The following is a 23,802-nucleotide window of genomic DNA, read 5'->3' as shown; positions in this document are numbered from 1 at the left end:
CTAAACAACTCCAGCTCCCTCAGATCCTCCTCATAAGACTTGTGCTCCAGGCCCTTCACAAATTTTGTTGCCCTTCTCTGTACATGATCCAGCACCCTCAATGTCTTTCTTGTAAACTAAACACAAGAGCCCAAAACTGAACACTAGATTTGAGGTGTGGCCTCACCGGTGCTGACTACACAGGGACGATCCCTTCCCTAGTCCTGCTGGCCACACTATTTTTGATACAAGCCAGGATGCCATTGGCCTTCTTGGCCACCTGGGCACACTGCTGGCTCATGTTTAGCTGAGGGTTGACCAGCATCCCCAGGTCCTTTTCCGCCGGGCAACTTTCCAGACACTCTGCCCCCAGCCTGTAGTGCTGCATGGGGTTGTTGTGAAGCAAGGGCAGGACCTGACAATTGGCCTTATTGAATCTCACACAATTGGCCTGTCCAGATCCCCCTGCAGAGCCTTCTACCCTGCAACAAACAACACTGCCCAACTGGGTGTCATCTGCAAACTGACTAAGGGTGCCCTCAATCCCCTTGTCTCAATAATTTATAAAGACATTAAACAGGACTGGCCCCAATACTGACCCCTGGGAAACACTACTCGTGATTGGTCAAAAACTGGATTGAACTCCATTCAACACCACTCTCTGGGCCTGGCCACCCAGACAGTTTTTTACCCAGCAACAGTGCACCTGTCCAAGCCACGAGCAGCCAATTTCTCCACAAAAATGCTGTGGAAAATGGTGTCAAAGGCTTTACTGAAGCCCAGGTAGACAACACCCACAGCCTTTCCCTCATCCACTAAGCAGGACTTCTTGTCACAGAAGAAGAACAGGTTGGTCAAGCAGGACCGACCTTTTTTAAACACATGCTGGCTGGGCCTGATTTTCTGGTTGTTCTGGATGTGCCCCATGATGACACTCAAGATGATTTGCTCCATGGCCTTCCCTGGCACTGAGGTCAGACTGACAGTCCTGTTATTTGCCTGGTTTCTCCTTCCAGCCCTTTTTGTAGATGGGCATCACATTTGCTACCTTCCAACCAACTGGAAGCTCCCCAGCTAGCCAGGACTGCTGGTAAATGATGGGACATGGTTCGGTAAGCCCTTTTGCTAGCTTTCTCAGTGCCCTGAGACTTACGTGGGTCTAAGTGGTGTAGCAGGTCACTGGCCATTTCCCCATGGATTATTGGGGCTTCATTCTGCTCCCCATCCCTGTCTTCCAGCTCAGGCGCCCAGGTACCCCCAGAACAACTGGTCTTGCTATTAGAGACTGATGTGAAGAAGGCATTAAGTACCTCAGCCTTTTCCTCATCCTTTGTCATTATGTTTCCCCCTGCATCCAAGAAAGGATGGAGATTCTCCTTAGCCCTCCTTTTGTTGCTAATGTATTTATAGAAACATTTTTTATTGTCTTTTATGGCAGTAGACAGATTAAATTCTAGCTGGACTTTGGCCTTTCCAATTTTCTCCCTGCATAACCTCACAACATCCTTGCAGTCCTCCTGAGTTGCCTGCCCTTTCTTTCAAAGGTGATAAACTCTCCTTTTTCTCCTCAGTTCCAGACAAAGCTCTCTGTTCAGCCAACCCATGACCAAAAAAAAGGGTGACATCAGGCTTGGAACCAGGTATTGATCTGCTGTCTCTTCCTGTTTCTTACCCCATTGTTTCCTGCAAATTGAGGAGAACACTCAACTCGAGTACTTCTGTACCTGACCCCTTAACCAGTGGTCTGAAGATCCTGCCCTCAGACCTCTTGTTGGGACTTCATCACTGCCACCTGAAAAATCAATAATGGATGATAATCTGAGGGCCATACCATGGTAGGCAGGTATCTTTTCACATCTTTAACCTGGGCCCCAGGAAGCTGCAGAGGTGTTCCCTAAGAGGTGTGTCCAGTTTGCATGCTGGGCCTTCCGTTCCCTTCAGAAGAGAGTTTCCTGTGACAGTGACCTGTCTACTTCCTTTATGGAAGTGGGAGGCTGACAGAGGGAGTAGGCTGACTTAACCTCGACAACACCTCCATGCTACATGAGCCATTGTGCTCACTATTGTTCAGTTCCACTTACAGAGCCTCACACCTATTATGCCAGGGCACCTGGGGAAATGGGGCAGTCACAAAGGCAATGTGCCTGCTGCATTGTTTAGGAATTTGTCTCCATTGCTCCCTATTCCTTAAGTCACTGTGTTCAGACAGGTGGAGAGAGGACAGGGAATCCTCTGTATCGCTTGCACTGTCTACCTGTTGGGCCTGTCTACCTGTCTCAGGGAAGGCAGGGTGAGATTCCAGTCTGTCTCTCGCACTCCCTGATACTCTTCAACCTGCTTATCCGCTCCCGGAGCTCTGTCATTAAGCAGAGGAGTTCCTGGGCATAGGGGAGCTCAGTGTTGCTGCTGCCTGGTACTGGTGGCAAAGCAGGGCCCACCTTGCAGCCCTACACCTGGGTGGCAGCACATTCCCCATGGAGCTCTGTCTGGGCAGATGGGCAGTCATGGTGAGTGCAAAGTTTGGAGAGGCTGTGGCTTTCTGCTGGGTGTACACCACTGCTCCCTCACCAAGCTGCCAGGGCTTCAGTGCCCTTCCTGAATGCTCTTCCTGCACACCCTTCCACACAAACTGCTGTGCCATGCCCTGGGCAGCGGCGCTCCCTCAGGACTTCTTTCAAAGGCGTGGAGAATTGGCCATCTTTTCTCCTGGCCCTGTCTAGGTCCTATCAGCTGCTGTGGCACAACCCACAGGCTCCTGGCAGCTCTCTCAGCTCTCCCAAGGTTCCTTCAGTTTGGGAAACCCCCCTGTGAACCACAGTGGAGCACTGTTGTCAATCATACCAGCACCAAAGCCGCTTGCTTTGGTGACTGAGTATTTTCCTATTTTGATTCAAGGATACAGGATAGATCTAAACTCCCTGGTGGAAGTAACAGCAATTTCAATTTTCCATCAATTAAAAGGATTGAATTTGAAAATTAGATATTTTATTTAAAAAAATGTTCAATATTTTCCAACCAGTTATTTCAACTGGGTACCATTACAAGTGTTTTGGAGCCTCACATAATTAAATGCTGAATCCCAAACAGCAGATGAGGCAGCTGTCTCTAGACGGGACACAAAATTCATGGAAGTGTCAAAACTTCATGAAATCTTGAAGTTTAAAACATTTCTGGTGGAGAGATAATGAGCTTTACGGGTTCTAATGAAAAGAATGTGGATGCAGACAAAGAGACAAAGATTTAGGACACCTCCTCCGTGTTGATATTACTGTGCAGAAATGGATGCAAACTCGAGACTACAGACAGGTGACTCACCCATCCATCATTCCCCTTGCAGAAATGCCTCTAAGACTGGCTGTACAGCCACTCAGCTAGTACAGGAGGCTGTGGGTGTGGGTGTTTTAGAGTATACTCAAGGGTGGACTCTCAAATGTCTTGCTATTTGACCTAGCAGATAGCCCATTTGCACCCCAAGTTGTGTCATATGACTGATGCTGAATAGACAAAACAGCCCAGATTTCCTCCTAGGAAGGACCTTAATATTGCTTGCCAGAAGACAGTTGGATCTGTAGGAAGTCTGAAAATCCTCTAGCTCAGGTTGTCAGTAAAGTTGATATGAGATGCTGGGTTTTGTGGATGCCCTGGGCGCCAGACCCTGCTGGGATAAGACACCTCTGACAGATCAGAGATGCAGCATGCAATCTTACTTCCATCTTTATGCCTGAATCCCAAAGCATGTCCTTCCCATTGCCCCAGTGTTTGGATATTTGTAATTTTATCAGATTCTGCATTTTCCATTAGTTCTGACTGAAAGTCACTGTGTCTTAAAAGTACAATGTAAATACTTCCTTTATACCAAAGGGTGGATATATCAACAGCATCATAAACTGCTGGAAAAATTTGCAAAATATAGACTCACTGAAGTCAATACTAAACTGAATATTCAGACTGATTGCGAAAAGTTTCAAACAGTGTGCTGCATCAAAAAGTCAGAAATGGGGTGTGTCCTGAATTTCATAATAAAATCTACATGCTGTTCCATTGTTCATAAACATTTGGTGAACATCATAGGGGTGATGAGGAGTGCATCCAAGGCATGGCCAAAGGGTGCATTGGCCAGGCTGAATTTTGTTTTGAGGGTAGGCAGGAATCCTGCGTAACAAGTTTTCCTAGCTATAGCTCTACTTAGGTTATAAACTTGAGTTGTCCATCACCAATAATTGTTCCATATATACGCAGTATTATGTACCTTTGCTATTTTTCAATCATGAAAAAAAAAGAAAATGAAAATTAGAAATGAAAGGTTATCAGTAAAAATTTTTAACATTTCAATTCCAAGTATTTGCACCATTCTGATCCAATGTAGCCTTCTGTTAATGATACATCTGTCATTTTATTGACACCCCTAAGCAGCTTTATTCTCTTTTCTAATTAAGAGACAAAGCTGATTATGTCAATCTATGAACTGACATCTGAGTGCTTTTGTTATAATGTAAGAAGCAATGAATATGACTATTGTTATGCTAAAACAAAAGCTTGGGAATTTTTACTGGAAAACCCAAGATACCATAATATATAATGGCTAAATTAGAATAGGTTCTTCCTATTCATGCAGATGCACATGTGATTGTGTTATATAATTAAGTGAAGATACTGTGTGAAAAATTAATCCCCAGTAATAGAAAACATAAAGCAACAATGATACATAATATGCCTGATTAAAATATGTGAGAAGAAATCATCAGATCATAAAATATCTCAAACAAATAAATGACAGACTAAGCCATCAGTCCTCCAGGAAAAATTAAGTTATTAAATAATCCAAAATACTTGCATGTCAGGACATGATTTCAGCTCCATCCTGCTGCTAAATCAGACATACCTACTCAGAGGGCTTTTCCACGCAAAGGAATATATCTCAAGTATTGTCCAGTGTGGCCCTACACATGAATTGGAAGTGCAGAGCATATCCAGTTTGCACCACTTCCTCCAAGTACCAAAAATTCTGCTCTGTTTTGTGAACCACAACTAGCTTCAATGACTGCTTGACCTGGTGAACTGACAGGTATATTTAAGACAATACTGTGGATGGGATGAAATGCTCACCATTGTAGGAAGGTCTTTGTGTTTGGACTGTCACAGGTAAGACTGGAACAATCTCCCAAACACCAGCATGAATTGCTGCAATCTGTCCTACCTAAAAAGGCCAGGGAGAAGACAGCAACAGGGAAATCGCACAGAATCAGATCATCTTCAATATTTTGGGATGTTAGCAGTTTTCAGACTCAAAGATAACACAAAACAGTTTTTCTCTCAGTTGTGATTAAAGGCAACAGACAGAGGTTATGTGTCTCTTCTGGCAGCACTAGATCTTCAGGACCACTGCTGGTGCTGAGCTCCTGGCAGGAAAGAACTGAATCCTTTCCAAGGAACTCTACTGATTCTGTGTATGAGGTTCCTGCTGATGGTACTGGGTGTCCTCAGGACAGAGCTTAAAGTACTGCAGTCTGACACAGCTCTCCTGGCATCAACTGCACTAAATGAATTTACACCCTGAAGATCTAGTCTTCAGCTGCTGACTGTGTCAACCAGTGTTGACATAAATCCAACTAACACACATATATTTCTTTTTTCCTTTAAAAATTTCTGTTCTAAATTATCAGAAAACCCAAGACATTATAAGCTATAGTACCAACAGCATTAAATTTAATTATAGCATCTGTGCTCCCTCACATGCACACCACACCTGTGGTTACAAACTACCACTCCTCTACCGTTTGCTTGTCAAGGGATCGTATCCTTTTGTCTCAGATAACTACAGTAGTGAATGGAATGTCCATGACCTCCTACTTCTGCCTTCACAGAGATTTGGTCAGTGGGGAGGGTACCTCCTCACACTTTCATTAAAATAAATTTGGAAGTACAAACTATAATCTTTCCATTGTATATGGAAATGGTCTTGCTCAGTACCTCAAAACATCACTCTCCTTCTCTTGCACATCATGAAATACCCACTTTACTGAAAATGAAAATTCGTGAAAGCTTTTAAGGAATTATTAAAAGGGATAATATTTTGCCTCTGCTGCAGGATCTCCTCTAACAGCCCACTCAATAACCTATTGTTACTAATCAGTTCAATAACATTCCAATTCTGATTACCCACTAGTAAGGTGGGTCTGTTCACTGTTTAGTGAGAGAAAGGGAAGGTTTCAGAATGTATGCCCTTTGGCTTGAAAAGCATCATGATCTTCTAAGCCACAAAAATTTTATTCACACCGAAGTAGCAAGATTGGGATATTACAGAAGAGTTTGGAAACAAATTACACTCTTAACCGCAGCTTCCATCACCACCTGGGAGGTGACCGACAACAGCATCAAAGCATCCAAATTCAAAATGCAAATGTTTGGAGTTAGGATAACCGGTAGCTAATATTAGTTGTTAATATCTAGAATTTTCCTCTTAAAAGAAAAAAAAAATCAAATCCCAGTCTCATGTTTTTCTCCCAAACTGGGCTATGTTTTTAGTTTATAAGAGCAGGTAAATAAAAACCAAATTAAAATAAATAGCTAGACTCAATGGTATAAATCTACACAAGAGTATTCATTAAGATATTGGCATTGCTAGGCCAAATGATACTGGTAGGGATAATATCTCATTAACACTGGTAAACAACAAAATGACCGCAGTGGTCACAGAATATGAACACCCACCAGTCTGTAGGAGCTACAAACCAGTCATGATCAGATGAGATTCCCAGAGAAAAAGGACTCTACATAATCTGAAGAACTCTCAAAAAATGCCTTTGAAAATCAGATTAACAAAACCAAATCTTACCACTGCACTTGGCCATGGCCCAGTCACAGAATTTTTCTTGCCTGTGGTGGGATCAGTTCTGACCACAGCCAGCCACTGGACCTCTGCCAGCTACAGCAGAAGCAGGGGTCTTCCAGCAGAACAGGCATCACAGCTATTTCTGTGCTTTCCCTTCTCTTTTTCTCCCCCAATTCCCCCTCATCCCCCCCACCCCCACCCCTAACGGCTCCTCTGGACAGACTAGAGGACATGGCCAAAGGAAGTGCAGCCAAGACTTTACTATGCCCCAGCAACCCCTCTCTGCTGTTGCAGGGTCACTGGCAGCCAGGATGATTTAGAGCACCCTTCAGGCTATTCTAACTTACAGTGAGGGACTTGACTGACTCATTGCTGCTCCAGGACTGTGGGAACATAAAGCTACCTTAAAGCCATTTCAGTCATCCCCGCTTCTGAGCTGTGCTATTTTATCTCTGTCTTTGACTGAAAAAAAATTGAAAGCACGGGTTGTTTACACATCTTGCAGCTGCAGCAAGTGGTGGTTTCCTTTTCCTTTCTTCTGCTTTCTTTTTTTTTTCGTGTGAGTCTGTTTTGGCTTTATAGATAGTTCTGGTAGCATTCATAGCCCTGTGCTCCATCTGAGATGGTGATTTATGGCAGTCTCTGCTCTATTGATTGGTCTTCCAAAGCTGAGGCTCCCGTCAGCTGTGAGGCTGTGAGAAGGCATGCTGTGCTGGAGTTTGCTGTCTGCAACCAGGACAAGCAACATTCTTGTGGTTCCCATGCGTGCCATGCCCATCAAGAATCATTTTGTAATTTAGCATCTTAATTCTTAGGGAATCAAATGCTAGTAACAGGCTAAACTGAAGAGAGATCAACTATTTCCTTTCATTGCTTATCAGCTTTGCTTACATTTTAACTCTGATGGGACTTTGGATTAAATTTCTGCATCAATAATCTATTTTCTAATGCATAGAAAATATCAAACTACATTTATTCTACTAATTCCTGTAGCGTTCATGCACTTATATATACTTTCTATATCATCTTCCTTTTTAGACTTGCCATTTTAATTTAATGCTCTTCATTGCATATTTTTCAAACCCTTTTTGTCCTTTTCTTCTATAATACCTTTGTTAAATACAATCTTTTCATAAAAAAGTACTTCCATTTTTTAATATTATTGCTTCTTCTCTATCACTATCTAGATTTTACATTCCATTAAGTAGACAGTTTTAATTTGACTTTTCTCTGACTGTTCTATCATTAGACTTTTTCTTGTCTTAACCCTCTCACTTTATTTTTCTTTTCTGTAATTTGCTTTTACCCTGCCTAATGGACGCATGTTTCTTTTGTAATTTGCTTTTATTCCCCGTTACTCTCCTTGTGATTTCTCTTTGTTGCTCAGTGCTGATAAGAGTTCTTCCCCATCCCCTGTGAGTGACAGTGACAGCATTTGAGTAGTAGTTGGAAGATTTAGGGATAATAAGTATCTGTCTGAAAAGAACTTATTTTATTTTATTTTTATTTTGACTGTAAAATCAGACCTCTCGAATCCTAGAGCACCAGGGGGCATTGTTTCATTTTGAAAATAAAAATTGACATGATAGCTATTAACTTCCCAACAAGTCCACTGCAATACCAACCAGAGCCAAAGGAAAAAAAAATCAAAATAGAGTTATTAAGTCAAATCCAGTAACCAAGGAGAGTTACAGGTCAAATGTTTTAATGCTTAATAATGAGTATTATTCTGTAAAGCTGCTCCACAACGAATCAGAAGTGTTGTACCCCTGACCTCCATCCCTGTATGCCTCAATGTTCTACTATAGCACTGAGGAGGAAATAAGGGATCAGAAGTTACAATAACAGCTCCTGAGCAGAAATATGAATTTAATCAACAGTGGAAAATATTGACTGAAGTATCTAGAAGGAACAGGCAGTGACAGCCAAGGGAAATTACACATCAACGTAAAGAAACTGCCTGAACTGCCATTAAAATAAGCAGAAATGTAAGGCAGCAGGAGAAAGTGGAATGTCCCCCAGGATTGGGCCCAGTGACTAAATTTTAGCGAAATAATTAATAGGCTGCATTTCATAACGAAGTGCAGGGTAATAACAAACATAAGTGCAGCTTCACAGCTGGCTAAACTCACAATAGCAACGGGCAACTCTATTACCACTACTGAAACAATCCTGTTTGCCAAAGAAAAAGAGAAAAACAAGGCAGCAAAACTCTCTACAATTATGAGGCAAATCATCTATGTAACAACTTAACTAATGCCCAGAAGCTGAATGACTCACAGCATTAAGAAAATTAGAAAGGGTGCTCAGTAGTATTATATAATTCAGGACACGCACTTTAGAATATTGTGGTCTTAACACACCAGCAACAAAATTAAGCACTATGCAGTACAGGGCTCCAAACCCTGCAGATCACAAGCAAATGCTTAATTCAAACCACACTGTAGAATTAAGTGTGCAGCTATTTGCAGACTAGAGATCTACATGTTCAAAGACGGATTTTTGTTGTTTTTTTTTTGTTTGGCATTTGTTTGTGGTTTTGTTTTGGTTTTTTGTTTGTTTTACTTTTATTTTCATGTGATCTGATGCTCGTGTAGCAGGAAGAGTTCTTGCGCTAAATGTTTTTGTAAGGAAAATGAAATTAAATGTATCTACCTCTGAATGCCTGCTGCAGGTGACAACCTCCTGATCAAACTGATGGACAGCACTGTCTGAAACATGCACTCTGCTCACACTGCCATGTCTTGCTACAGTTCTGCTAGCTTGTCATCTTGACTCAAGCCCAAGGCCAGGCCATACACAGACTACAAAAAGAAACTAAGAACGAGCTTGATGTCATTTACTGAATCCATGAATCTGGAATGGTTTCCAAATAAGGGTAAAAAATTACCCCTTTTTTTTAGTTTGGGCCCCATTTCAACAAGAAGAATCACAAGTTCCCTTGACCAATACCTGCTGAAACCCACAGGAGCTCCCGCAAGTGCAGATATCTCCTAGGTAGAGGCAGAGCCCAAAACATACGGTGCATGCCCCAAGATGAAGTCAGTTGGAATACAGCAGAAATTAGATATCAAGCTCAAAACTCATACAGCAAAATTCTTACAGAGCAATTATTTCATAAATCTCCACTTCTTTATGTTGTCTTCAGCTTCTGAGCCTCTGCTGCTCTGCATCCCAACAACAGGGCACTGCCTGGCACATCACACTCCTCCTCTGAACAGCATATCGATTATCCACAGAAAAGAGAATCACACAGCAGACACTTCATGGTTTGCTTAGAGACTTAAGATTAGAGAAATATATGTCTCTGTATATATACGTACAAATAAATCAACACCAACACATCAAACACAAAAACTTCCTTTTATCCCTCTATATTTTATGATTTCATTTCACTTCAAATTTTTTCTACTACTTAAAATAGATACATTAAGTTTCTTCATTTTTACTAATAAAGCTCATATTGACCTCTCTCCTTTATAATGAATAAACAACAAAGCATACATTCATAGTACAAATAACACATTATTACACACACCTATACAGAGCTAATTCAATTCTTGCCATTTTCCTTACTATCAGTGCTGTATTTTACCTACTTGTGCATTATCATTTTACGGTTACAACTCATACGACTTTAAATGCTCATTTTCTTGTTATATTATAAGCAACCTGTTGAAGTCTAATTGAAAACCAGATAAGTAATTTAATCTTGAGCTTCTACTGCCATCTGTAATATTAGGAAAATATTGTAGGTAAATTATAACCATATACCCAATTGGTTAAGAGTTTACAGTCCTTCAAGAAAATGTTCAGCACAACAGTTTGCAGTAACTGCATTATTTTCCATATCTACTATTAACAATATATTTATTTTCTTGTACATCTGCATTTTAAAAATAAGTGTTTATGTTTACTATTTCTGTCATTAACATTTGTTTTGGAAACAACATGGCTAAGTTTGAAATATAATGTTTACAATTAGCTAAAATCCATGTTCAAGGAATGCTTACTTGTGGAACTAGTGTATTTAAAACACAGGTTCAAACTCAAAAGCAGGTGGACACAATAATTAACCCATCATGTAGATACAAATCCATCTGTGGAATTCCAGAGCACTGATAAATTTTATATGCAGAACCTATGAATACATTTAGGGTAAGTCTTAAAATCTGTATCTGAAACATCCTTTTGGGATATCTAGAGAAAGACCGTCTGTGAATAGATCTGCATTTTCAAGAACTGCTCTGAAATCTCAACCTAGGCAAGTCTGTAGGGCTGCAGCTATGCTACATCTGCCATTTCCTAGACTGCAATGACAAAGAGAATGTTATTGTTCATTTCAATTTAACGTGTGGATAATACTGTCCCTAGGCACCAACTTTCTACCAAGGAGGTTAGATTACTGTAATATCCACGTAATTAATTGCATTATCAATTTTCTTACTTTTTAAACATTTGCTTTTGGTTAGAGAAGATTATTGCGCTGCTTCTAAAAATGTCTTTACAATTAATTATCTTTCACTGCAGCAAGCAACTAGGAAATGGATATTAATCATATAAGACTTTCTCAAATTGCTGGGGTTATCTCATTTTTAATTACAGGTGGCATAAACAGTTATGAGTCTCATTGTTTGTGCAAGAAATGTAGCAAAATACTTATAGCCTCTGTAATATGCTTTTTTGTACTGCACTCAGTCCATTTTTTTTTTTACATAAAATATTCCTGTCTGCCTTGGAAAGGCTCATCAGCCTTCAATATCATCTATGGGAAGTTTCATCACAGAAAACAAACATCAGCCATCAGTTCAAATCTGCCTTGCAGCCAGTGAGTCAGGCACATCTTCCTAGGGGCTTTAAACCAGTTGTGCTCCCAGACAACACAGAACAATGCCAGCAACTCATTTTGAAGACATAACTGCCACATTAAAGACACACGATTCCTAATTAGAAGCACTTCTTGACTCAAAAATGGAGCTGATAATCCCACTAAAATGACTGTTTTCTAAGCGCCAGAACATCCTCAGTCCACCAGAGAAACGCTTGTTGGTTGTGATGGCTCTATGTACAATGTGCCTGCAACATCCTGTGCTCACCTAGTAGGTCCCACCTCTATCGTGTGAGAACGCAGCAGACATGTTCCCAACCAGCCAGCTGGGCTGAGCTGTCTGAGATAAGTTCCTGGAGAGGGAAGAAGGTAAGAGAAGTGGGAGAACAGGATCAAGAACAAAACAAAGGGGAACATCAAACTGAAGAAGAAAATAATAGATTTGGAAGTCACACAAAGACCTGGGAAAACAGAAAACAAGAGAAATAAAAATGCCAAACTCTGGGGACAAGGCAGCAGTGCCTTATCCAAGTTGGTCCAGACCTCATAGTTTTTAAAGGACTGTCCTTTAACTAGAGCCTGGCAGTGTGTCTGTGGAAACTACTGTAGAAACTAAAAGTTCAAAATTATCACCACCCAGTGAAATCCACCAGTGGAAAGTCTAAAATTATAAAAATACTGCTCATAGGCCAGACAACCTCTCAGTCTCTGATTCACAGAAACTGCAAGATGCAAAAGGCACGTTTCTATGTATGTTTCTCCTGCCATGGACTTCCTGGCACATATTTGCTTCTGGCCTTAGAGTCAACAGGAAATCCAGCTAAGGGAGGTGTTAGTCTCATCTTGACCATTCTTACCTTTAAACCTGAAATGACAAACACAAAATGTTAATAAAACATGTTTCTGACTTGGAGAGTGGAGGAAAAAAGCCAGAAGCAGACACAAGAGAATACACAGTCTTCATTCATGTGTGCTTATAGACCAAAAGCTTGCTCATTCTGTATCAACACATGATAAAAGTCTACCTGTGAAAGAAAAATACTACATAAAAAAGCACAAGCTAATATAAGATTTTTTGCAACTAGTGAAACAGAGGTCTCATCTTGCAGCTGTAGTGCTGAAAACTGTACTGCTTTCATGTGTACGCTCACTGTACTGCTCACAATGTTACTATTCATATAAACTCATTCCTATCTAGCTTTTTACTTATCAGTTCAAGTTTTGCCTGAAGTTTTAACCATATTAAGCCTTACATAAGAAATAGGATTTACCTGATTCTTCCCTTTCTTTCAGGTTCTTGTATTCCTGGAGAGCTTCTGTACAACTATTTACTTGTTCATCTTAAAACTAAGCAACTGTGGGTTATGTAAAGACTCTTACTTCTAGCTAATATCATCTTTCAGTCCAATTACCACTAACATGCAGCCTTCCTGCTGCTCAAAACTGTACCACCTCCAAGAACAACTCTCCACAATTAACCTCAGAGGGTACAGCAGGGTTTCTCCTGTGCAAATCTGCATTATTTTTCTCAGAAAGTGCCTATGTCTTTCTGATGTTAGCATAGGACTAACCATCTGATTCTTGCAGGTGATACCATCTGCAGCTGTTCTACAAAAAGTTTATGAGGCAAAATTCCCACTGAACAGTCTTTGCTTTCTTATGTCGTCTCCTTCATATTTCCTGAGCCAAATACTGTCTGTAAGTGAATGGAAGTGTTTAAGACTTGTTTTCGCTAATTCAGCTCTACAACAATGAAATTTTATTATAGCAGACAAGGAGGATAGGTAAAATATTGCTACAAAGGAAAGGAGAGCTAAAGGAGGAAGGATGCTGGGGATTGAGTAACGTACAGTTAAAAGCAGTAAGGCACATGAAAAGGCCCATACTTCCATAAAGTCACAGAATCATAGAATCAACCAGGTTGGAAAAGACCTATGAGATCATCAAGTCCAACCCTTAATCCAACACCACTGTGGTTACTAGATGATGGCCCTAAGTGCTACATCCCGTCTCATCTTAAAAACCTACAGGGATGGTGAATCCACCACCTCCCTGGGCAGCCCATTCCAATGTCTGATTACACTCTCTGAAAAAATTTCTTCCTCATATCCAACCTAAACCTCCCCTGACAGAGCTTAAGGCTCTGTCCTACAGCTAGTTGTCTGGGAAAAGAGACCGACGCCCACCTGGCTACAACCTCCTTTCAGGTAGTTGTAGAAAGTGATGAGGTCTCACCTGAACCTCCTGTTCTCCAGGCTACACAAACCCAGTTCCCTCAGCCTCTCCTCATAGGACTTGAAAGATTACGCAGAAAAAGAAACTGCCAAGAAAGCATCATGACATGAAGTAAGAGATAGGAGAACTCGGAAAATGTAGGATTGTGCAACTGACCCGTGTCACAAGATTGCTCTAACAGAAAGGAAGATCCTATGCAGAATTACTCTGAAATAATCTATCCTAAACAGTTCATACACTATTAAATGTGCTAGCTGAAATTTAAATTCAAAGCCTACATCTCTTTCACAGTTACTATGGAAGCGCCTACCCTCTGTATATTTCAGATCTACAGTCTTAGGGTTGGCCTTCTTTGCATATTAGATTATAACAAAATGTTGTCACTTCTTCCCGAAAATATCTCTGAAGATCGACCTTTCCCTTCTTTCATACAACTAGAAATCTCATCAACTGGCCATGTCATCCTGCTCCTCAAAGCTACTGGACATTGTTTAGTATGGATTAAGTTTTACCTTCTTCATTCTGAGCACCTCTGAAGTGGCGTGTTCTGGTGGGGAAGGAGCCCGTACCTGCCTCTTGGCTTTCTTCTCTCCCCTGTGTTGGGTTCAAACTTAGCTTCTGCACTAAGACTCTTCATGACTTTCCTGTATTCTTGGGGAAAACAGAGTTTTCAATTAAAGCTCCAATCTGCCAGCAGTACTTGACCCTCACTGCTCAGGTGTCCCTTTCCTGTTACACTACCAGCAATTGAGAGGAGACTGCTACATGCACCCAATGCCCAGGATGGTTGCACCTGAGAGAACAGTGGGAATGTAGCCCCCTCACTTGGGCCACTTGAAATATGCATTCCTGTATAATTTTATAAAACTAGACAGCACCCAACTAAGATGTGTCTGCTCCTGATTTCTACATGTGATTATTTTCTCACACTTGATGATTATGGTAAAAAATTTTAGCTACCTATTGGCTGTAAATAGTCAAGGTGAAATGAGATTGTGGTTTATTTCTATTTAACAGATGGATATATATCCATAAAACCACCATTACAGAACTGAGGTAACTACCCATGGTAGATGTACAGGACTAAGGCCTTTATGTGCACATTTAATAAGGCTCTCATGTAGAGACCTCTCTCTGATGAAGATGAATAGGTCTGAATAACTGACACCATGCTGTAACAATTCCCTGGAGTAACAAAGGACTCTAGGGCTGTCTGCATTGTTTGCCACAAACTCTGGAGGTGCATAAACAAAAATTAATTCCACATACACGCAGTTTTTTGCATTCATATTACAATTGTGTCTGTCCCTGAGTTACATATCAAACAAAGTATCTTTGCTGAGGATAGGACCATAAGACTCCATAAGATTCCCTAAGTCACCTTTTCCATTATGGTACAAACTAGACTTCAGTAATGTTTATGAATATGATCATTCTAATACTGTCAAACACTACCACATGTTTTTTTAAATAAAAAGACCAGGATAAAGAATGCTTATTTATTCTTGTCTGGAATAAAGCAAGAAGTTCCACATTGTTTGGCAATGGCAGATCAAAAAGTTAACTCAAAGTTAGTAAAAGGAAAGGGAAACAGTGATATTTCCATTTTCCCCATGATTATTTATAAGAGAAATATCTACAGACATAAGAGATAAATCAACCTTTATGAAAAGGTAACTCTTTGTCGGAGTACAGAGGACAGACATGGTAGAGGAAGTTAGATAACACGTTACTCAAAATAGATCAGAGCTAAATATGCCGGCTCTGCTCACTTTCCAAACTTTTTTTTTTTTTTTTTAGTGCTGACCAAGCTCAGCTGGGCAAGACCTGCTTAGTGTAGTCATTTTCACATTCCCACTGAACATATCAGCTCTGACAATATTTTTTTTAAATCTCAACAGTGGAGAGTAATATATAATACTCTCTAACTCAGTCGAGAAAAAAAACCCAACTAAACTTAAGAAACTAAAAGCGCAGATACAGTATTATATGAAATTGAACCAAATTTTACAATGGTCTGATCTTCCTGATATTTTTATCTTAACACATCAAGGGTGATAGAAGCTTCTTTTTGCTGTCAAAGTGATCAAAGAGAGGTTGAGAAAGAATCTATAAACAGATGCTGCCCAGTGACAAACCTTAAAGAACAAGACTGTGGGGCCAGATGTTTGAGTGACCTTCGGACTACAGAACATGTTGGCATGGTGTTGATTTAGATAGCTGTTGGCAGGGGCTTTCGATCCAGCAGCTGAAAAAAAAAATCTAAATTATGGAAATATTTTTTCTCATCTTTCCCCTAACTACAAAAACTGAAACTACTGGTCAGTGGGGCTGATGGCTGTCAAAGAAGTTGAATTCACCACACAACCCTGCCAGTAGGTATCACATCAAAAAGGAGTTAGCTGAATGAACAAGAACATCTTCAGGCTGTGCCATTTTGCATCCCCCTCAACTTTCAACAGCTGTTTCTTGAGTGAATACAGATGCAGAATAATTAAATGAAATGTTTTACATTTTCAATATACTACATAATGTAAATATGCAATCTATGATTACCTATGGGTAATATAGCACAGACCATCATCAAGAAAGGATTTGGGAAGTGGAATAGGAAACAGAATAATTAACGAATAAGGGTGATTTTCCTAAATTATGTTCTTCATACATGCTATATTTGTAGACTTAAAATGACATTACAAAAAAAATGACATTACAAAAACCCCCCCAAACACACCAACAAACCACAATAACGAAAGCAGAGATAATTGATCACATACATATTGTTTATGTCAAATACTAGAAGACCCTCGAAATTAATATTACATGAAACTTTAATTGTGCTGCATTTTTCTGGATATGTCTCAGCAAGCCCTTTCATTTTTTAATCAGATCGGAGAAATTAGTCATATATTAGGAAATACAAAAAGAAAAGGAAAAGTTATCAATCCAAAATTCCAGCAGATACCGAACTCTGAGCCACTCCACGCTACTAGAATAAATGGAGAAAGCAGAAAAAGTCTTGCATTGTAACATTAAATGTGATTGAAGACTGTACAGTTCTTCTTACGCTTTTAGACGTTTTGTCACTTTACCTGGAGAAATATACACTGCTTATTCTGAATTGCTGCTGATGTCCAGCACTTGTCAAAACCGCTATCTGTCAAGCACTTCACAAAGTGTTGCAAAATGACAGATCAGGATGTCTGAATAGATGGAGCCCCAGGAAAAACAGAACAGATAGAAAATTCATGACTCTAAACTACATCAAAGCGACTTCTGTCAACATCATGTCAAAAGAAGGAAAAAAGAACTGTTCATTTTAGAGGGTTTTTTTCATTATATAAACACTTTTTTCACGTATGAGCTAAGTGTAAGGAAAAATTAACTTGGTATACAGTATGATCATTTGAATGTGCCAAAAATACTCTTTAAATAATCCAGGAATAAGGAAACTTCTAACAGTAGATACTGTCTGGCAGTTAAAACCAATGACATCCAAAAGAAATGCATGAAGAATCTATCAGCTTAAAATAGGACAAACCATCTGGCTCCAAAGAAATAGAAGTATTCTGTTGCGTGTGTTTGTTGGGTTCACAGAATCCTACAACTGGATTAATTTTGTATTTCCTCTCCAATCAGTTTTGATCATCTCTACTTAGTCTGTCAATTGCACAACCCTAATTCAATGTTATATTGCAGGCAGCAGATTTCGTAATTTCAAGACAATACCTTAATTTAAAAAAAGAAGCATCCCCAGCATAATCGGACCTTCCATTACAGATAAAATCTTTTAAATAGCTCCTCAAAGGTTCCAGAAAGTAAGCAGGTTATGATAAATGACAATATACATTCAAATCATACATAATCAAATTTTGAGAAAGAATCACACACTCAGAACACTACACCTAGTGCAGATCTAGAAATGCTTTCTGTCTCACATACCTTTCACCATACGCCCTTGCCATCAGTACTAAATTCAAAGAAGTTTACTAACACTGTGTCGACTTCTAGAAATGAAGAGGATAAATGACCCTGCACAATGGGTCCAGTGGCTTTTAGAGCATTGGGAAATACAAAGCACACACACTCATGAACTTGGAAAAGGGCAAGTGGCGCTTCCTGTATAATCAAGTAGGCATTAGCAAAGTACAGCATTTGCAGAAGGTTGGAACTCCACATTGTCCTCATTTACTGTCTCTGGTGTCATCTCTGCTTGCCAGTCTGTGGCATGAGGAACTGCATGGAATGGGTTGGGTTGCAAGGGACCTTTCAAAGGGTGTCTGGTCCAATCGCCCACCCTGAGCAGGGACATCACTCTTCCACCGACTTTTTCAAAGGGCCTATAAAGCTGATGACAGGGGCAACAGCTGGTGCAGAAACTGGCACTTGCTCAGTGGTGCAAACATGCTCAAATTTTCCTTGTAGGAGCTGCCCATTAATGGCTGACCAGCAAAGTTTTGCTAGCTTCAAAACATTTGCAAGATATAAAAGAGCATGAAAAGGAATAGCACCTCCTGATTCAGAAAGGTGCTTTAGGATATCCTGTTGAATGTCTACACGTCTGGGAATTGCAATTTATTAATACTGGAGTACGGTCGAAGGCATGTCTGCTTCTTACTGTACACAGAACTCAATATATCTTGCTTCCTACTTACAAAAAGATGTTTATTACCTGTAACTGTACAGAGGTGTGTGCTTCACAGCAGCAGTGACTGGTAATAAGCCTCCTTTTCTCATTTACATTGATAGCAAGCATTAGTGAAGATATATGCATTTCATTTCATGGTTCAGAAAGAACAAAGTATATGTATATGTGATAGCAGTGGGTGGTTAATGAAATGGTCTGACAAACATAAGCTAATACATAATCATACCAGAATGTGGACTGGAACACCTGTTCCTGCTTCACAGGCTTACAATTCTTAAAGAAAAGTTACTATTCTCAAGAACTGAAATCACTACTATTTAGACATCAATATGCTCCAAGGAAATTTTAGTCATTTTTTGCAAACACTAAAGGGAGGGATTTTAATGATATCAAATCTCTTTTGCTTGTGTCCTAAGAGTAATGAAAACTTCACACATGCATGAAGCTCCAGTAATTATTTTAAACTGCCTTCTGTTGTCCCCCTGAGGAACACGGTGGTATTTGTTTGATGCAGTTTAATTAGTGTCAGGGTAATTAATGCTATGCTATCTACATGAGATCAAACCCCTTTCTTTGTAACACTCTGGTAACTAAGAACTAAGAAAAGGAAGTGGTTTGAAAACGTGGAAGCTTGGTAGGCTAGATTCAGAAACAAACCGAATTGCTCAAATCTGCATTTAGGCACCCGAAATATTAAACACGTCCAGCCAAGTCGGAACCCACAAGTGTGAGATTGGGATCATAATGCATTAGAACGGCGTCGTAAGACAGGAGACCCATTGCCTCCCATGTAAGTGAAATGCTTTTTCTATGGATGTAATCAAATTAAGTGAAACATTCATGGACACTATGCACCTTGTAAGGAGTTTAAATCCTTTAATAATGAAATTATATACTTTTGCACAACCAGATCACCATAGTTATTTATAAGCAGCATGTGGTGCTACCATGTGCTGATATATTTTTCTAAATAAAAGCATCATTTGAGTTTAATGAATGAATGTGATTCTGCTTTAATGCCTGAATAAAATTTGCATTTAATTGAACGTTCAGTCTCCACTTCAAAATAGTGCCCTCTACAAATAAGGACCAAGGAGGAACCAGAGTGCAGAAGTTGGGAACATACAGAAGTTCCAGACACACTCACTGCACACACTACATAAATCCTTTCTAACTGTTTCTTTGGTAATAAGGAACTGCAGTATAAATCTCACAACACACAAACTCAGGGTGATTACAGGCTTAAGGAAATAGCTCCGGTTATCTTGACTGGAAAAATTATTATATCCTAGAGGTTATTCTGTTTTCTAATAAAGCTTCAGCAGCAAACAGGAAGGAAGGAAGGAAGGAAGGAAGGAAGGAAGGAAGGAAAGAAGGAAGGAAGGAAAGGAGAGAAAGAAAGAGGGGAAAAGGAGGAAAAAGAGAAAAAAAAGAGAAAGAGAAAAAAAGAGAAAAAGAGAAAGCTTCTGATTTTTTTCTTTGTCATCAAAGAAATTTTGGGCTTGCCATAATGCCTTTGACACTATTAATTTGAAGAATAGGAAAAAAATAATTTTAGAGTCACACACACAGTCTGTAAAGCATATTTTATGCAATAATACAGTTTCTGTGACGCTTCTTACAGAAAAGGAAACCCTGATTTGAAGGCAAAGTGGCTTGGTCTATTGCATGCATGTCCTGAGGGTGCAAACAATAAGAGCCCTGCTCAGAACTGGCAAATATTCTACCAAAAAGCACAAGCAGTAGCCCTACAGCAGTCTGCAGATTGTGTTGGTATCCATTACCATTAAATTCATGTTTATCTTTATCACAAGAGATTTCACCAGCTTATGCTGGTGGCACAGCAGGGTCTGAGGGTCTCTGCAAAATGCTGGTTTTTTAGGTCATCCATAACCAAACACCCCTGTGGATCAGCTGACCAATAAAATATGCTCCTTCTTCTTTCCAGTCTTGCTTCCTGCAACTTGGTTGTTTATCAATTAAAGCGATAAATACAAATGACTTTAATAAGGCAGGCGATGTAGTAAAGCAACCTGACGAAAGCTTGCCATAAGAATCACCCGCAAAGTTCAACAACTGTGAAAGAACTATTAAAAAGGACACACAAACAAGTGACCTTGACTGACAAGCGCACTTCATCCCTGCAATAAACAGCGGCGGGACTGATAAGTGTTCATTGGCGCAGAGAGTAATTACCTATCTGTCAGCGTTGCTGGTGTGTGCGAAATAGTATAAATGAAACATACATAATGTACAGCAATAATATCGGGCATGCAGAACCTAATGCATTATCATCATTCTCAGGGCTCAGGTTTATGTGGCTGCCACCACTGAGTAAATGCCTTCTAGCCATGATAATTTCATTCTAATCTCTGTTCCATATTATAATTTTCATAGCTAAAAGATACTGAGGAGCAATACGTTTCAATCAAGGGCTAAATAGAACACAACCTGTAACTGGGTATTTTATACACCTATATATATTTTTTTCTTTCAAAAAAAAATTTAGTCAATTTATGAATAGACTGAAATAAGCTGTAAATTTATGGATGACAAACTCTGTCTGTAGCAATGTCACAATGTCTGGAGACAGGCTTTACATATCTTCTACAAGGGATGCCAGCTTTGTCTATCATATCTCACAAAAGAATTCAACCCTCTGGAAGAATAAAGGTTTCTGTATCCCTTCCTAGCACGTTATCAAACAAGGCTAACTTCTAAATGAATAAAAGAAGGGCCCTATTGAGTTGAAAAATAATAATAAAAAGAGCTGTTAAACAACGTATGTAATTATTTTAAATGCCGTTTAAAATTTTATCTTATTATATAACGTCCCCAGCTAGACCACCACTGTGGTGAACAAAACTGCCTGCTTCCTCACAAATATATATTTTGTAATAAAGCCTTTGTATATTTTGAAATTATTTTGAAGATCCTTATGAAGAGAAAGGACAGTGATTTAAAGGTGTGCTCAGCCTCCCCTCCCCATTTCACCAGGAAAAGGGAGAGAACACCGCTTGCTGCTTTATCAAAATCCATTTGACTGGATGTTAGTACTGGGGCAAAAGTGCAGTAAAATGTGCACTGGAGCCTGTGTGTCACCAACTGGAGCCTTGTAGCACCAGTGGTCCCAGCCTGCCAAACTGTTGTGCTGCCAGCCTCCCTTCCCAAAGCCAGAGAAATGGGACGTGCACACCTAACAGGGCTACAGCTGAGCAGGTGTGCTTCACCCAACTGCACCCCAGGGGGCAAAACAGAAGCACTTTAGAGCGAGGGTGACTCCACAGGGCAGAGGCAATGTTCTGGGAGCAACCCTGTGCTGGCTAGAGGAGAGGGAGGGAGGAAGCTGGATGCCCAAGCCAGGGGCAGGCCACCCTGCCCCAGGGCCCCATCATGGCCTCCATTCCATCAGGTTCTCACCCCACCTCTGGGGGATTTCCACGCACCTACTCTTGCCTTGGCCAGTCCCCATGTGTGCCAGTACTCGTGACACCAACACTCATCCTCATTAGATAAGCAATGTACATCTGGGAAGACAGGCAAATGTGAAAGCTCAGTGATTACAATGAGCAGGGGTGGGAGGTTTATGCAAACCTCCATTTCAATTTCTATCAGCAGCCTGTTCTCATCATTTGCTTTTTTGACCTGCCATCTGTGAGAAACTCAGCTCTATTCTGAGGCTCACCTGGACCCACTCCTGGTTTGCCTAAATCTTCCGGCAGCATCCGTAGCGGCAGGCAGGGCCTCTGACTGCCTCCTTGGGAAAGCAGCCCACCTTCACTGACAGATTTCAAGAACAACCTCTTTGACAAATCCAGACAAAGCTTCAAGTGGTACATAAACCTGAAAGCCAGCATGTTTTGCCTGGCTGGGAGTTTCACTAGAGAAATTTCACATGGTTCTAAATATATCTCAACAGCAATATTTATTTTATTTAAATGTCTCAGAACATTGCATTTGACAGAAGACAACAGACTGGAAAATTGCTTATACAAAATGCAAGAGGTAGTTGCAGTATTTTCTGGCATGTGGCATTGCTCTGCACTTTGCTGACATCCGTATGGATGCAGCCACCCCTTGCCCTGTCCCGTCACCCTCTCAATCTCTCCTTTCTGACACGAGTCCCTATATTTCAAGTAAAATATCCAGGATCCAGGAAACTAGCAGACATGGGGAGGCATTGGAACTGCTGAAAGTTGTATTTTTACCATATACCAACAGCCAAAAGTCAGGAAGGCGAAACTTTCTACTGAAGTCAATGTTGGATCCAAGGATGGACATATCAGAAACGTATCATGAACTCCGCCCATAAACATGATGCTGGTGATCCGCCTTACAAATTTAACAACATGCTACCAAATGCAGAAATATCACACATTTCTTGTGAAGTCAAAAATGGAAGAAAAATGTTTAAGGTGGGTTTCTGTGTCCATCTTATAAGATTGAAAGCATGGCCCAAAACCTATTACACCACTACTCCTGGATTTACAGTCATGATGAGGTTTAGAGGAACAAGAATTTAGAAACAAAAGTTTTTTTCTGTCTGTTTTCAACGAAATGAAACAGTCTCTTGGAGAGGAGGAGAAAATAATAATGGGGAGGATTTTTTCTCTAGGAAATGAGGTGAAAATGAAAATGATTTTTAGCCCAGCTTAGCGTGCTGGAGTGAGCAAAACAAACCCGGAGCTATTCTGTCCCACTTGCATTAGTTTGCTAAGCCAAACTGGCATCCTAACTGGAATACAACCCCGCTCTTTGCAATGCTTGCTGACATCCAGACGGTATACAAAATTTAGTGTCTTGCTCCCAAGTACTGCTTGCAGGTGCAATAAAAAGGAAATACAGCGTGCTTAAAGGCAGCCAGAGGCAGGGTCCCCAGGAGCCACCACCCCAACAGAGCCCTTTTCTTTTCAGACTGTGCATCGACCCTGGGAGCAGCCAAATCAGTCAGAAAGCAAAATCATCCAGGGCTCGATACACCCTGTCCCAGGCTGCTGGGGTCTCTCCTCTCAACTGTCCTCCACTCCTCCTTTGTTTCTTTTTCAATCCCACTGGAGAGGGCACTGTTCAAACGTGATGTGCATACCCCTGCAATACCTGATGCCTAAAGGATAAAAGGCTTATTACTCTTTCAGCTAAAGTTGTTAGTCCCCTAACAAGCTGAAACAGCATGTGCGGTAGTCTTGGAGGCTGGAGTTGGATGGGCTATCATGACCTATGTAGGATGTTGTTGCTACAGTGGCAAGCAGCATGCTTCCTTTGGGTTCTCTGAGAATACAA

General features: G+C 40.5%; 1 protein-coding gene across 3 annotated transcripts in view; it reads right to left on the bottom strand.

Annotated features, from left to right (window-relative positions):
• LOC113977832 (25-hydroxycholesterol 7-alpha-hydroxylase) overlaps positions 1–23,802 on the bottom strand; it is a 131,167-nt gene that overhangs the window by 33,573 nt on the left and 73,792 nt on the right. Inside the window, exon 1 of one of the 3 annotated variants that reach the window (XM_027704492.1) lies at positions 16,013–16,094. The exons of the other annotated variants lie outside the window; for them this stretch is intronic. Within the exon in view, the coding sequence (XP_027560293.1) occupies positions 16,013–16,077 (65 nt within the window). The 5' untranslated portion in view covers positions 16,078–16,094. Of the gene's footprint in view, positions 1–16,012; positions 16,095–23,802 lie in introns of those variants that run through there. 3 annotated transcript variants of the gene reach the window in all.

The sequence above is a fragment of the Neopelma chrysocephalum genome, unplaced genomic scaffold (genome assembly GCF_003984885.1).
Source record: "Neopelma chrysocephalum unplaced genomic scaffold, ASM398488v2 Primary Assembly neopelma1_22, whole genome shotgun sequence".
NCBI lineage: Eukaryota > Metazoa > Chordata > Aves > Passeriformes > Pipridae > Neopelma > Neopelma chrysocephalum.
This window is presented reverse-complemented; position numbering and strand designations above follow the sequence as displayed.